The sequence below is a fragment of the Falco peregrinus genome, chromosome 12, assembly GCF_023634155.1.
Source record: "Falco peregrinus isolate bFalPer1 chromosome 12, bFalPer1.pri, whole genome shotgun sequence".
Taxonomy (NCBI): Eukaryota; Metazoa; Chordata; class Aves; order Falconiformes; family Falconidae; genus Falco; species Falco peregrinus.
Genome location: NC_073732.1, coordinates 3,442,091 through 3,454,314, shown reverse-complemented (window position 1 = coordinate 3,454,314; position 12,224 = coordinate 3,442,091). Strand labels below are relative to the sequence as shown.

The 12,224-nt window shown below is 44.2% G+C and overlaps 1 protein-coding gene across 6 annotated transcripts in view; it reads right to left on the bottom strand.

The window, feature by feature from the left end:
• Positions 1 to 464: 464 nt before the first annotated feature.
• Positions 465 to 12,224, bottom strand: part of NEU2 (neuraminidase 2) — a 32,704-nt gene continuing 20,944 nt past the window's right edge. Inside the window, exons 1-4 of one of the 6 annotated variants that reach the window (XM_027777131.2) lie at positions 10,480 to 10,624; positions 10,032 to 10,114; positions 3,275 to 3,479; positions 465 to 1,576 (exon numbers count right to left, since the gene is read on the bottom strand). In XM_027777131.2, coding sequence (XP_027632932.2) covers positions 638 to 1,576; positions 3,275 to 3,475 — 1,140 coding nt within the window. In that variant the 5' untranslated portion in view covers positions 3,476 to 3,479; positions 10,032 to 10,114; positions 10,480 to 10,624 and the 3' untranslated portion in view covers positions 465 to 637. The other 5 variants (XM_013305311.3, XM_055816774.1, XM_055816773.1 and 2 more) reach the window with 5 other exon arrangements.

The following is a 12,224-nucleotide window of genomic DNA, read 5'->3' as shown; positions in this document are numbered from 1 at the left end:
AGGAGAAAGCTACGTTAGAAGTCCCTGGGAACCCGGCAAAGCAACCCCAAATCCACTGCAGAAGTGGGCAAGGAATATTCCAAGAGCAAGGCAACCCATGGCCTTGCTGAACAAGCTAGAGTTGCCAGCAAGTCCTATGCTGACTGCAAGCAGCAGTGCACCTAGTCAGAGCCAAAGCAGTGTTCGGAGAAGGTAACTGCAGATACAGGGCAGTAAGCTCGGCGTCCTCTCTAGCGCTTTCTCCACAGCTTACTAAATACAGCTCAACATAAAATCACTGCCATCTGTTCCCATGCAGTCCCTATGCTGTCAGCACACATGTCCCTAGTCAGGTCTCAGAGGCCCCGAGGCGAGAGGCCCTACACAAAGGTCATGCTTGTTTTGAGCTCGTGATGTTTAAGACGCCAGCCAAAGGGAAAGGCAAGAAGGGAGAACGGGCAACAGAAAACAAAATCAAACACATACTCAGTTTTAGTATGTTTAATAAACTTCACAGACTACAGATGCCACAAGCCAACATCAAACTAAGGGTACAGGAAGAGTACAAAAACCCTTTTGCTGAAAGATGAGAAGTGACAGTGAAAGGAAGTATCAGCAAAGGTGCTTTCAGAGGGATGCTGACGGAGAGGGTTGAACCTCAACGCTCTGATGGAAAGGCTTGCTTCAAAGTGAACATTACAAAGATTATCTCTTCACATTGTTGGTGGGTCCCATATTCAAAGAGGCAGGAGAACAAGGGTGAGCCATCTGGCCCAACCCCCATGTACTGCAGGTCTGAATAAGCACACAGGCCTTTGAAGAGGATACTTGGTTTTGTCCAGCGTGCTGGATTTAAAGGGCTTTTGTTGAGGTAAATTCCTAAATCTCTTCGACCCTTTGGGTCTGTAGGATGAGCATAGAGCAACCAACTATCTTGGCATCTGGCATCGGGGGGAGGTGGGAAGGCAGTAACACTTCCATGACATCCAGAAGGAGGTTCCACTAGCATTTCAACCCGCTGGCCTCCCTCAAAGTCCACCCCGTGGTTGTAGCTGACAGCCTGGATTCTGGCTCCCCTGCTGCTCCTTGCATTGCAGTAGAGGACCCTCCTGCCACAGCTGTGCACCTCTGCTACCTGGCACTCCACTGCACTTTCCTCCCCCACAAAGTTCCCCATCTCCCACGTGGTCCCGTGGTCAGAGCTGATGAAGCAGAAGGCATGAGGGGTGGGGTGTTGCTTAGGGTCCAAGATCCGATAGGCATAGGCAGGAATCACAAGGCTCCGGGCCTTGTTGAGCAGTTGCAATCCATGACCCGGCCCCACTGCAAAAGTGGCCCAGTTCTTGTACTCGGTGCTAATGGTACTGTTGGTGACGTCCTGGGCAGTGCTCCAGGTGCGTCCTTGGTCCATGCTAGTGACGTAGCAGAGACGTACCAGGTTGATCTTTGTCCTGAGCTGATGCTGCTCAGAGATCTTTCCTGGGACAGCTATGAAAAACAGGATCAGTTTTCCTGAGATCTCATCATAAACAGGACAGGGATTCATAGATCGGTGGTCTTTCAGCTGCGCACTAACAATGGTCTCCATACTATTCCACTGCCAGGGCCCGTGTGAAGGGAGACAAGAATTAAACAGACCATTACAAATAGATCCACGTTACAGTGTGAGGATGCCTGGATAAAAGTTACAGAAGAACATGAGAAGAACAGAAGATAAGCAAGTTAGTGGATAGAGCAAGAAATGGGAAGACAATATCCTGGCATCGCCAAATGCAAGTGAAAATTATTTTGATGACATGATGCACATGCACTTCACCAAACAGGTGGGTTATGTCCTTTTTGATTACTACTCACGGAGGAGCTGATAGCTCTGTATCTCAATGTAGCTAGAGTCTGATAACATTGTTTAAAAATCTACAGTAGCTGAACTTCCAGAAATTCTCACAAATGTATATACACATATGACACACAGACATGCCCAGCGGTCAGACTGTGCTGGTACAGACACTGCGCTGTGCCAGTGCTCCTTAGGAAGTCAGCTAGATAACCGAGCCTTTTTCAACTATCCTGGATGCTTACAAATTCCTTTCCATTCAGACTCCTATTCCTCCAGTTTGATCCGTGTGTGAATGGGTATTCCAGCCAACACCGAGGCACCTTGCTAGAGCTGACTGCATGGCTTTACACACTCTGGTGTGGAAATTTGGACCCTGAGTTGTCTGACATAGAAATTAGGTTGCAGAGCAGGTATAACTACCCTCCAAGCCTTGTCTGTCTTTAAATGAATAGCACATAACACAATCACATTTCTAAATTAACATTGCCGTTAGAAGATTATTCCTACATAGCGTTGTTGGCTTGGTAAAAGAAGCAATAGTTTCCAGTAAGATTATACTAAATTAGCTTTTCTACCTTAAAATGATTACCCTTTTTTTGGTCATGTCTTACCTTTTTTTGAATATTTAATATTTCCATTTTAAGGAACTCTAGCATGTGAACACAAATTACTAAGTTTATGACCAACAGAGCCCTACTTAACTGAATTACAGCGGGTTACACAAGATGTTAACTGAATGGTATTACACTGCAGGTGCACTGAGAGGCTGCTTCTGCTAGGCAGACTCTATCTGTTAGGAGTCTATAATCCAAGACAACCAGTCACCAATGAAGGATTGGAATAGAAAAACATTCCTCCCCCTTCAAGATATTAATGCATTTGCAAATACAAAAAATGATTCTAAATAGAGTACCAACACCTCAGTCACCCAGCAAGATAACTATTAATAATGACTGGTAGATTAGCAAGGTAGCCATTTCACTGGCACAGACAAATCAGACAACACCCTTCTACATGGGGAGACTAGCTGCTCTCAATTGTCTTTTAAACTAAAAATTAGTCCTAAGAAAATAATCACTTATTGCTAATTCACTCCTCCCCATCCCTATGGCACTCCCCATTTCTGCCTCTCATCCACATCTTTGCTGTTGCAACAGGACTTTTGTCCCATCTCTCTATCTGCCTCCCCAGATCTGCAACGATGGGTCAAAGCCATCCACAGAAAATCTGCTGCACCTGCCCCACTTTAGTCCCTCCAACAGTTGCCCAATCATTGGGTTGAATCCCAGTAGTTATAACGACACACACATTACTCATAGGCAGATTTGTCTGCTGTAAGTGGGGAGAAGGAGAAGCTGCCCTCTCCCTACAGTGAGAGAGCAAACACATGCAACTCAGCTGGGGACAGGCAAGCAGTACAGGTGGACAGTCTCCCCCATTTTCTCCCCACACTGGTACCTGAACATGGTGCGTGGTTGGGTCATACACGCCTCTGCGCATTGATAGTAGCTTGGCATGTTCATCCACCACATCCTCTCGCTCCTCAGCAAATGCCAGGATGATGCTAAAACGCGGCAGGTAGAGCAGGGCTGGAATTCGATAGCTCCAGGTACTGTTCTGGAACAATGTTTCTTGCTCCAAGACAGGAAACGAAGCCATTGTGCTAGGGGGACAAAGACAAAACACATTGTATTTTGACCCACCCTTAGCCCAGCAAAATCCCACAGAGCAGACTCCGTTGCTTTTTGCCCCCCCCTACTCGGTGAGGCCTGTTCTACATTGAAACAATTCCTGCTACTTTCAGCTTTGCCTTTTTCTTGTGCTTTTCCAAAGAGAATCGTGGCATACTAGCTGGCAACACAGACCAAACTTACAGGAGCAGCCTGGTTGATCTTGCTGGAGTGATGTAAGGTAAGCACACTGAATACAATTAATGAAAAAGCTGTCTGTGGTTTGTTTTTTCTCTTTAATTAAATTCACAGGCTGGGGCTTTTGTGGGTTTGAGTTGTAATTCAGAAGACTGTTGATAATAAAACATAGTATTTTCCCTCAAACACCATTACTGTCTTTGTTGATGGCGTTTCCAAAACCCAGCACAGAACTTCTGCTTTGCCAAATATGAGCTTAAAACCTCACTTAAATGACACACTATGGCAAACCCTGACCCCAGCTGGACCCCTATATGAGGGTGAAAAAAGAAAGAGAACACCCCTTCCCTTGAAAGATTAAAAAACAGTTTGAATGGTGTTTCATTGCATTAGGTGGGATCTGTGGCCAGGCAAAAACCTTGTCATCTGTACAGTGACTTAAAAGCAGCATTAGAGAGGAAGGCAAACATGACAGGGCATTTAGGGAAACTGCCTCTATGTAACAGCTCTGTGCTATGCTCCCCCCCCCCCCCCCCCCCCCCGCCCCCCCAGTCTCTCTTCCTCTCCTCAGACCCACTTAGCCCTCAACCCTTTTGCACCAAGCCTCTCCTGTGAATTCATTCACCCTGGTAAAAACCCAGTGGCTTGGAGGAATTGTGTCTGAGAAGAGGGGAAAAAAAGGGAAAAAAAAATCTCTGATATGGTGTACCAGAAACTGACGTTCTGAATATCCTCTGCCCAAGGGGGGGAACACAACAAAAAATATGTTAAAAATCAAGTCTTAGATCTCTGACGCATTGAGTGGGTAGGATGGCAGGGAGAAGATGACAATACACTATGAGTAAGAAATTCAAATGCCTCCTACCTCAGCTGAGGCAAGACTTGCTGCACTCTTCATTAAGGATTCTCCTATTTACCTAAATCTTGGAAAGCGCTATAGTGGCTATTGGCCATGTATCAGATCCTTGGTTTTGAAGGCTGTCTTGATAACTCAGGACCAGATGGAAGCAACCTGAAGATTGCTTATGCAGCTGCAGAGTGCATGTACCTACCTGGAGAATAGTTTTTACTCTTGCATCTTGCAAAATAGAAGATTCTATTAGCCAGCCCAACTAACAGACTTGATTAGCAATATCCATCTCCTCCCCGCTGCCCCTTCACCCCGTGCTGATTACCTAGTTAGGACAGCACAGATATTTTGAGTTCATCCTTCTCAAACACGACCATCACACCATGCTCTGTCCAGATCCATAGCTAGGCAGCAAGTATTCAAATATTCCTTGCTTTCACCTTCCAGATGCTAAAAATATCAGTGAGATTTTTTAACTCATGGCACTGATCAAAAGGGTCTGAACTGCACCGTTTTAGCTAAAGCCAGCTGTACAGACCCCAGCAAATCACAGCCCCATTGCCACTCAGATGCAAAGCCACTGGAGACAGATGTCTGTCTGCAAAGGTTAGCTGCTCCCTCCTCACAGTCACTGATGATACGGCAGTCTGAGAAAAGGCAGCAGCACTGCTACTATACAGAAATGTTACCAGAATTTGATCACATCCATGCAACAACATGAAGAAAATAGGAAGACCTTCCTAGAACAAATAACTGTGCTGTTCACTACTTACCAGGCATGGGTCTGGCTATTTATACAGACCACAGCCGTGGTTGTGTTCTCAAGGCTCCTGAAACAGAAACTCACTAGAGCGCCTCCAGACTATTTAAAGGGAGATTATTTAAGGGAGATTAGTCAGCCTGTCTAGTGCAGCACAGGTTCCCTAGCATTTCTGCTCATGATGCCATTCTGATATTGCAATCCTGCTTCAGGGCAGGGCAAGAGGGAAGGAAAAGAAAAAGAAAACAAGGTGGGTGGGGGGACATCTGGGCTGCCCCACAAAGCCCCTGATACAAAGCCAAGAGACCAGTAGCTGTGCTGCAGCCTACTGCACCTGGGTCCCTCCTGTATGAGCCTGTCATCTGAAGACATCTCTGCCCATGCTCTTATCCCCGCCATGAGATGCTCAGTGTGGGTGTCACAACACTCTTCTCTTCCTCTCATTGCATTGGGGATTGAGGGAAGGTGGGATGTTAAAAGGCTGGGAATAGCTGCCATAGAAACAAGACTGAGGTTCCTGGACACAGCACCCGCAACTATAAACAAGGAAAATACTAGAACCAAGTGACTCTTCCATCTATTCAGAGACTAAACAGGGATGTGTGTGAGTGTGTGTGTACACATATACACACATTTGTATATACACTCCCTACACAGTGTGGGTATTATGTCTGTATGCATATATATACACATACACACTATGTATCCATCTGCAGAGAAACACTTCCCTCCTTTTTTAAACATATTTAAAGTCAGTATTCAGCTTCTTCTACCTTCTCCCTTGCGGAGCAGAAATTGAGTCACAACAGTTTGAGTTTCACACAGAGTCAAAAATCTTTAAATAAGCTTAAAGTTCTTAATATATATATATTTATAGAAAATAGTGCTGCTTTAGTTACTTCTCCAGCCAACTGAAAGGAATCAGTTTTTCTCTTGATCTCTACTAATTTTCAAAGGCAAAACCACTAGGTACACCCTCCTGAATAAAAGAGAAGTAAAAATAGCAGATCATTGACAGGACAGCAAATTGTCAATGGGACAGCCATATGAAGGGCATTCAAATGCTCATACTCTAGCACTGCAGGAATTCAGATCATATACACCAGTCCCTCCGAGGTTAAATTGCCAAGGGAGGGATGCGTATGTCCTTGATGCCTCTTTGTTCCTAAGCCCTACTGAAATAGCAATGGCTGGCCTGCAAGGAAGAAGATGGTGGTAGTGTTGCAGCCAGCATAACCTAAGGACATTGGTAAAACAAAGTTTGTAGACCATGGCAATATCTTTTGAAAGAACAAGAGCCATAACTGGAAAAAAAGCCAAACTTCTGGGAACACAAAGGTCTGAAACACAAGCAGGAGACTGGAGAGCTGTCCACAGACAACAATTGTTCAGACCTCTATCAATTCAGTCACTTTGGAGAGAAAAGTTAGCTGTACTTTTGTGAAGTAAAGAGTGATAAAGGGCAAGTGAGTTGATGTGGTAGTGTTTTCCTAGGAGACAAAGAGGTAGCCAGAAACCTATTTCCAGATGACAGAGATGCTAGTGAGGTGAAGGGAAATGCATCATGTAGCCACTAAGCCAGTATTCCCTTCTGTGTGTTGGAATTTACTGGAGTTTTGAATGTTTCCCAGGCTTATCCTTACAGTGTCCTGTTCAGGGTGACTGATGTTTACCTGCAATTCCTCTTCAAGGCAGCAAGGAAGCTACTGCACTGAGATCCAGTACCTCACCTCCTAGCAGAACTGGGCAGGCAGAGAGAAAGACAGGCATGAATGGAAACACATAAAAGGAGTGAGTGAAATTGGAGGAAACCATTACTCATAGTTTGCAAGTTATATAGCTGTAATGGTTTCCAAAGCAGAGACTGTTTCCAGCACACCAGAAGAGTCAAAAGAAATAACAGTTATCAATAATTGACTATGATGGATCTGATGTCTGGAAGGAGCCCAAACTGCAGTAAGGGATAGGTTCTGGTAGACACCAGGAGAGGGTACTTTTCCTTTCACTTCTGTCCTTCAAGGAAACTCACATGGACTTGTCTATAGAGCAGGATGAGACCTTGCATGTTTATTTGCTGTAACCATCTCCAAGAAAAGTGACTAAAAAGGATAACATTTCCACTGGCCTCAGGTTCTGTAAAAACCTGTCCTTAACATGTTCAGATCCAAGCTGAAATGACGGTATGTCTTTAAAAACAAACCAGCTGAAATGAGGTAATATGCTGAACTTTATCCTTTAGTCCCCATCAAGACTGGTCTGTGCAGGAGGCAGCTTGTTCTTGGAATTCAGATAGATCCAAAAAAAACCAAATGAACCTGTTCAGGGAGGTTTTGGGAAGGAGAAAAAAAAAAAAAAAAAAAAAGAAAAAAAAAGCCCGAAACCAAACCAACCAACCAAAAAACCAACCTTGTAAGAGTCAACTAGTTAAGTGTTATGCTGAAATACATTTGTTGTTTTGCATTTCCATTGGGATATTGCACAGAGTGAGGCCAGTAGTAGCCACATTCCAGTTGTATAGGACTATGAAATAGTAGACCCAGTTTGCTCCTAGAATACTTGCTACACAGCATATTCCTGTGTTGAAGCCTTTCCTCCTAGCTCAACAGTGTGACTGTGCCTGTTTCTGCCGAAGTCCTGCATCACAGCACCCCACCTCCTGCCTTGTTATGCCCCTAGACCAGATCCTAGACCAAATGTAGGCTATGGGATTTCTTAACAAGCCGGACAGCGCACATTTATTTAGCCCAATAAATGACCCCCAATGTAAAGTCAGAAAGGAGAGTTGTGAGCCAGACTTGTCAAACAACAAACAAACATTCAAATTCAGCAGCCGATTGGATTAAACTTTTTAACCACACTAGAAACAGAAAGTTTTTCTTGTGGTAAAAACGTCATACCAAATTACAAGTGGGTTTTCAGCCTCCCCAACACATGCTTTCCTAAACAATCAAGTTCTGATTTTAAAACGTTGTGGCTCAGCCTGGCAGTAGCTCCTGTGCCATAAAGTGCAGGTTCTCTTAGCACTAGAGAGGAATTACACGAAGCAGCAACATTTTTCTTAGCATATATTTGGTGGAAGAATACACAAACTTCACTCCTACTTGAACCTACAAAATTTTGTATTTACAGTTTTAGTTCCTAGAAGTGTCTACTGTTATGAAAAAGTTGGTTTAAAAAAAAAAAAAGAAAAAAAAGAAAACAAATACCTCTTTCACTCTTGTCTCCTGGAAGTCACGTCAAAGGGGAAAAAAAACAATGACCAAAACAAAACAAACCAAAAAGCACTTCTATTGGATTAGATAAAAGGGAGGCTCACTCTTTCCAACTAGTCTCCAACCTGCAAAATTATTTATATTGGCAGCAATGTCAGCTGTCTTGGATCCCCAAGAAAAGCTAGCAGCCGGCGTGTATGCACAAGCTTACATTTAAATAGCAAGCCTGTTTTGCATATAAGGGGAGGTTCCACATGAGCTGGACAAGCACTAAGGAAAGACTTTTAAAGTATCATAGTAATTAAACAGCATATTTCTACCTACATGGATTGGCAACACTGTGGAACAGCTATTGTTTCTAATGGTTATACAATTCAGCGTGCTGTCTTATTTCTTGGTCCTCTTGTCCCCTTGTGCTAAGGAGAGGCAAGTTAAAGTCCCTCTGGTCCCAGCACATGGACTCCCAGTGCTTCCTCTCAGAGTGCTCCTGAGCTCTGGGAAAGTTTGCCAAAAGAACTCAGAAAATAGTTATAACCAGCAGGCGATAGTGCTGTGATAATCTGACATATTCCTCCACTGGCTCTACGTACCTCCAATCCATCAGCACACTGTTTCTGAATGAAGAAATGGGTTAATACAGGAGTCCCCAGGCAGTGGCACAGGAATGACATGCTGGTGCACCCAGATGCAACTCCCAGCAGCCTCTGTGGAGGCGTTCCCAGAGCCAAACTAGCCCAGCAGCTGCAGTCAATGAGCTAATGGGGAGAGTCAGGCAGAGGAACATAGGGGATAATACTCATAGGAGCCTAGGGTCACAGCTGAGGAAGAAGAGGACAGCATCCCCCCTTCTCCCAGCTGTGCCCTGGCTGGCTTAGAGGCAGCACCTGCAGCTGCTGGGGGTACCCAAGCAGATGATTTCACGACTACCTTGTGCTACTGATCTAATGTGCTGCTGCTGCAGAGATGACCTTTCCTATCCCATTCCTTGCTGTGTCTCTTGCTTTCCCCTGTTCCCTACTGTGTTTCCACTGCTGCCATTACTGCTTCTTGTCTTTGAAGTGATCTGAAAAAATGAAGACAGCAATCCTGCAAACAAATCTTGCTAGTAATGAAAAAGGAGGAAGAAAAGTCTCCTCATTTGATGGTAGTTGTGGTTGATCTATGCCAGGCAAATAGGCAGCTGGAAAGGTGTGGATTTATAACCAACCAACTGAATTAATGTAATGCTTCTGTATTACTCATTCCTCTCTCTTGAGCAACCCTGTATCCCTTCTTGTGCCAGCACTGATGCTCATCTTACTTTGGCAAGCTATCAGAGTATGTCAGTCTGACAGAAAACTAATCTGGGGGGGAGGGGGGTGGGGCGGTGGAAAAGTGAACAATTTTCTGCTAGGTCATTGTCCTAGACTGCATCAGCAAGAGTCAAACAAGGAGCAGGATCTGCAATAGGAGAGGAAGTAGGAGCATGAAGCTGTTGACAGGTAGAGCAGACTCACTTTACAAACCACACCCCGTGTTTACAAACCTTGCCTAGCTGGGCCAGTAAAGTATGACCTTAACTGAGACACACAAAAGAAGCCTGAAGGCATTTGCATCTCGATGCTTTACCTGAAATGAAACAGTCAATGTGTACCTGAAATGAAACAACAGTCAATACGAGGAAAAGTCCCTCCAGAAACAATGGTATTGACACCCACCAGATAATAACGTTTAACAATGACTCCTGGAGAAAATCAAGAGTGAAGTAAAACAGAAGCAGTTAAGGAAGAGAGACACTGAAGAGGCTGCTAAGTCAGAGGCTGCTAAGTCACAGTCTGCCAGAAAGCCAGACATGAATGATTGCTTTGTGGATTTCTTCACCTTTTTTCTGTGCCCTGGCTAACAGCAGAGTTACTCAGGTGGTGTTCTGAGTCACACACTTTGCTTCTGCAGCCAGACAACCCATAAACACTTGTTTGTTTAATAAAAATTACCTTGCCCAGCTGTAGCTTAAAACTGGTTGTCCATCTCTTCTTGAAGTGGGAAGTCCCAAAAGTGGTTTGCTGTGGTGGCAATGGCCCCCTGCTCTGTGTTGGCAGTATGCACATGGCAGAGTCACTGTGCCTCTGGCCGCCTCCCATCTCCCCTTATCATTTCTTCCTCCCCAGGCAAGGCCCCCATCTTCCTCTGCAGCCAGCTGGGGTGCCCTGCCCTTGGCCCCTTCCCCAGGGCAGCTATCAGACAAGGCCGTGCAGACATTAACAGCCTAGAATGGCTAAAACTGCTCCCGAGATGAAGAAAGCACTGCCTGCTCCTGTTGTGAGGCCAGTCTGGGTGAACCCCAGTGCCTGTGCAGGACAGCCACACAGTCAACACGTCGGCACCCTGTGGTGCTTCCCCTGCATGGCCACTGCTGAGCACTGCCAGGTCTCCGGCACTGCTCTCCAGACACCAGCCCATACCACAGTCCTCGTATCTGCAAAAAAACCTCCTTCCTGATACAAGGAAAAAGTGCTTTTTCTAAACAGCATGTTGTGTGCTGCAACTATTTTACAAAACCGTTCCTTGCTAACTATCAAAAATGAATGTCTCAGTGCAGACATGGTAGGTTCCATCCTTCCTCTTTCCTTTTGGTATAAATCAAAATCAGTGTCACCAGTGAAGTTTAAAACGAGTATAGGTCTGAGGAGAATCAAGCTCTTCTATTGTTCCACGCTTACTTCATTGCCCTTATATCTGATTGTTGTAACGAAAACGTTTTTAAAAAGGTTAAAAAATGCAAATGGGGTGTGTGGGTGCATTAATAAGAGGATATAAAAATAATGCAGAAGATAATATAACGACAGAATACGGAACAATGGAGCATTCGTATTTGGAGGACCATGTTCAATTTCGGGTGCCTCCTCTTAGGAAAAATATAGCAATAGCTGCAAATGAAGGCTAAGAAAAAGATTTGAGAAGCTAATGCTCACGAGCATATGTGAAAAGAAATCAGCAGGAAAACAAGGCAGGTTACATTTAATGAGCGATACCTAGTTCATTAAAAATCATCAATGTCTATTTCCCTTGCAAAATGTTCAAACACGAATCAATTGATTCCTTACACTATCAGAAAGGCAATCCTAGCTCAGGTAATTCAGGATTTTTGCAATGCTATACAGTGTAGCAGCTGTCACCAGGCAGCTGTAGTTAAAATCAAGAGGTCTTCTATGGAGTCAGACCAAGCAAGACAGCAATTACAATTTTGTAAATTTTCAATTAAAACATTATGGGCTGCCCTTCAGACATTAGGGAATATGGTATAATTTGTGCAGAACATAAATCCTACAGACCTGGGGTCTTACTGAAAGTCTGCTCTGTCGTGGGGGGGAAGCCAAAGCAGCAATAATAATAATAAATAATAATAATAATGATAATAATAATAATATTAATAATAATAATAATAATAAATGTAACATGTAAATCCTAATGGCAGAGCTTTTTGGGAAGCAGGGTTCCCTGGACAAGGAAACATCCACCATTTTCTTTTAATTCCAATTCTAATTAAGGAAATGAGCCTTTGCACACGTTTGAAACCATCACCTCATTATCCTTTATCAGCTGTAAAGGCAACACCAGGTATGAGGAGCAGGTACTCTTTGAGTTTGCACCATTTCACACTCCATTGACTCCAGTTACTTTTGATTTCCACCAGGAGGAGTAAGCAAAGAATCATGCTGTCGGTGTGTCCCAGTAAATA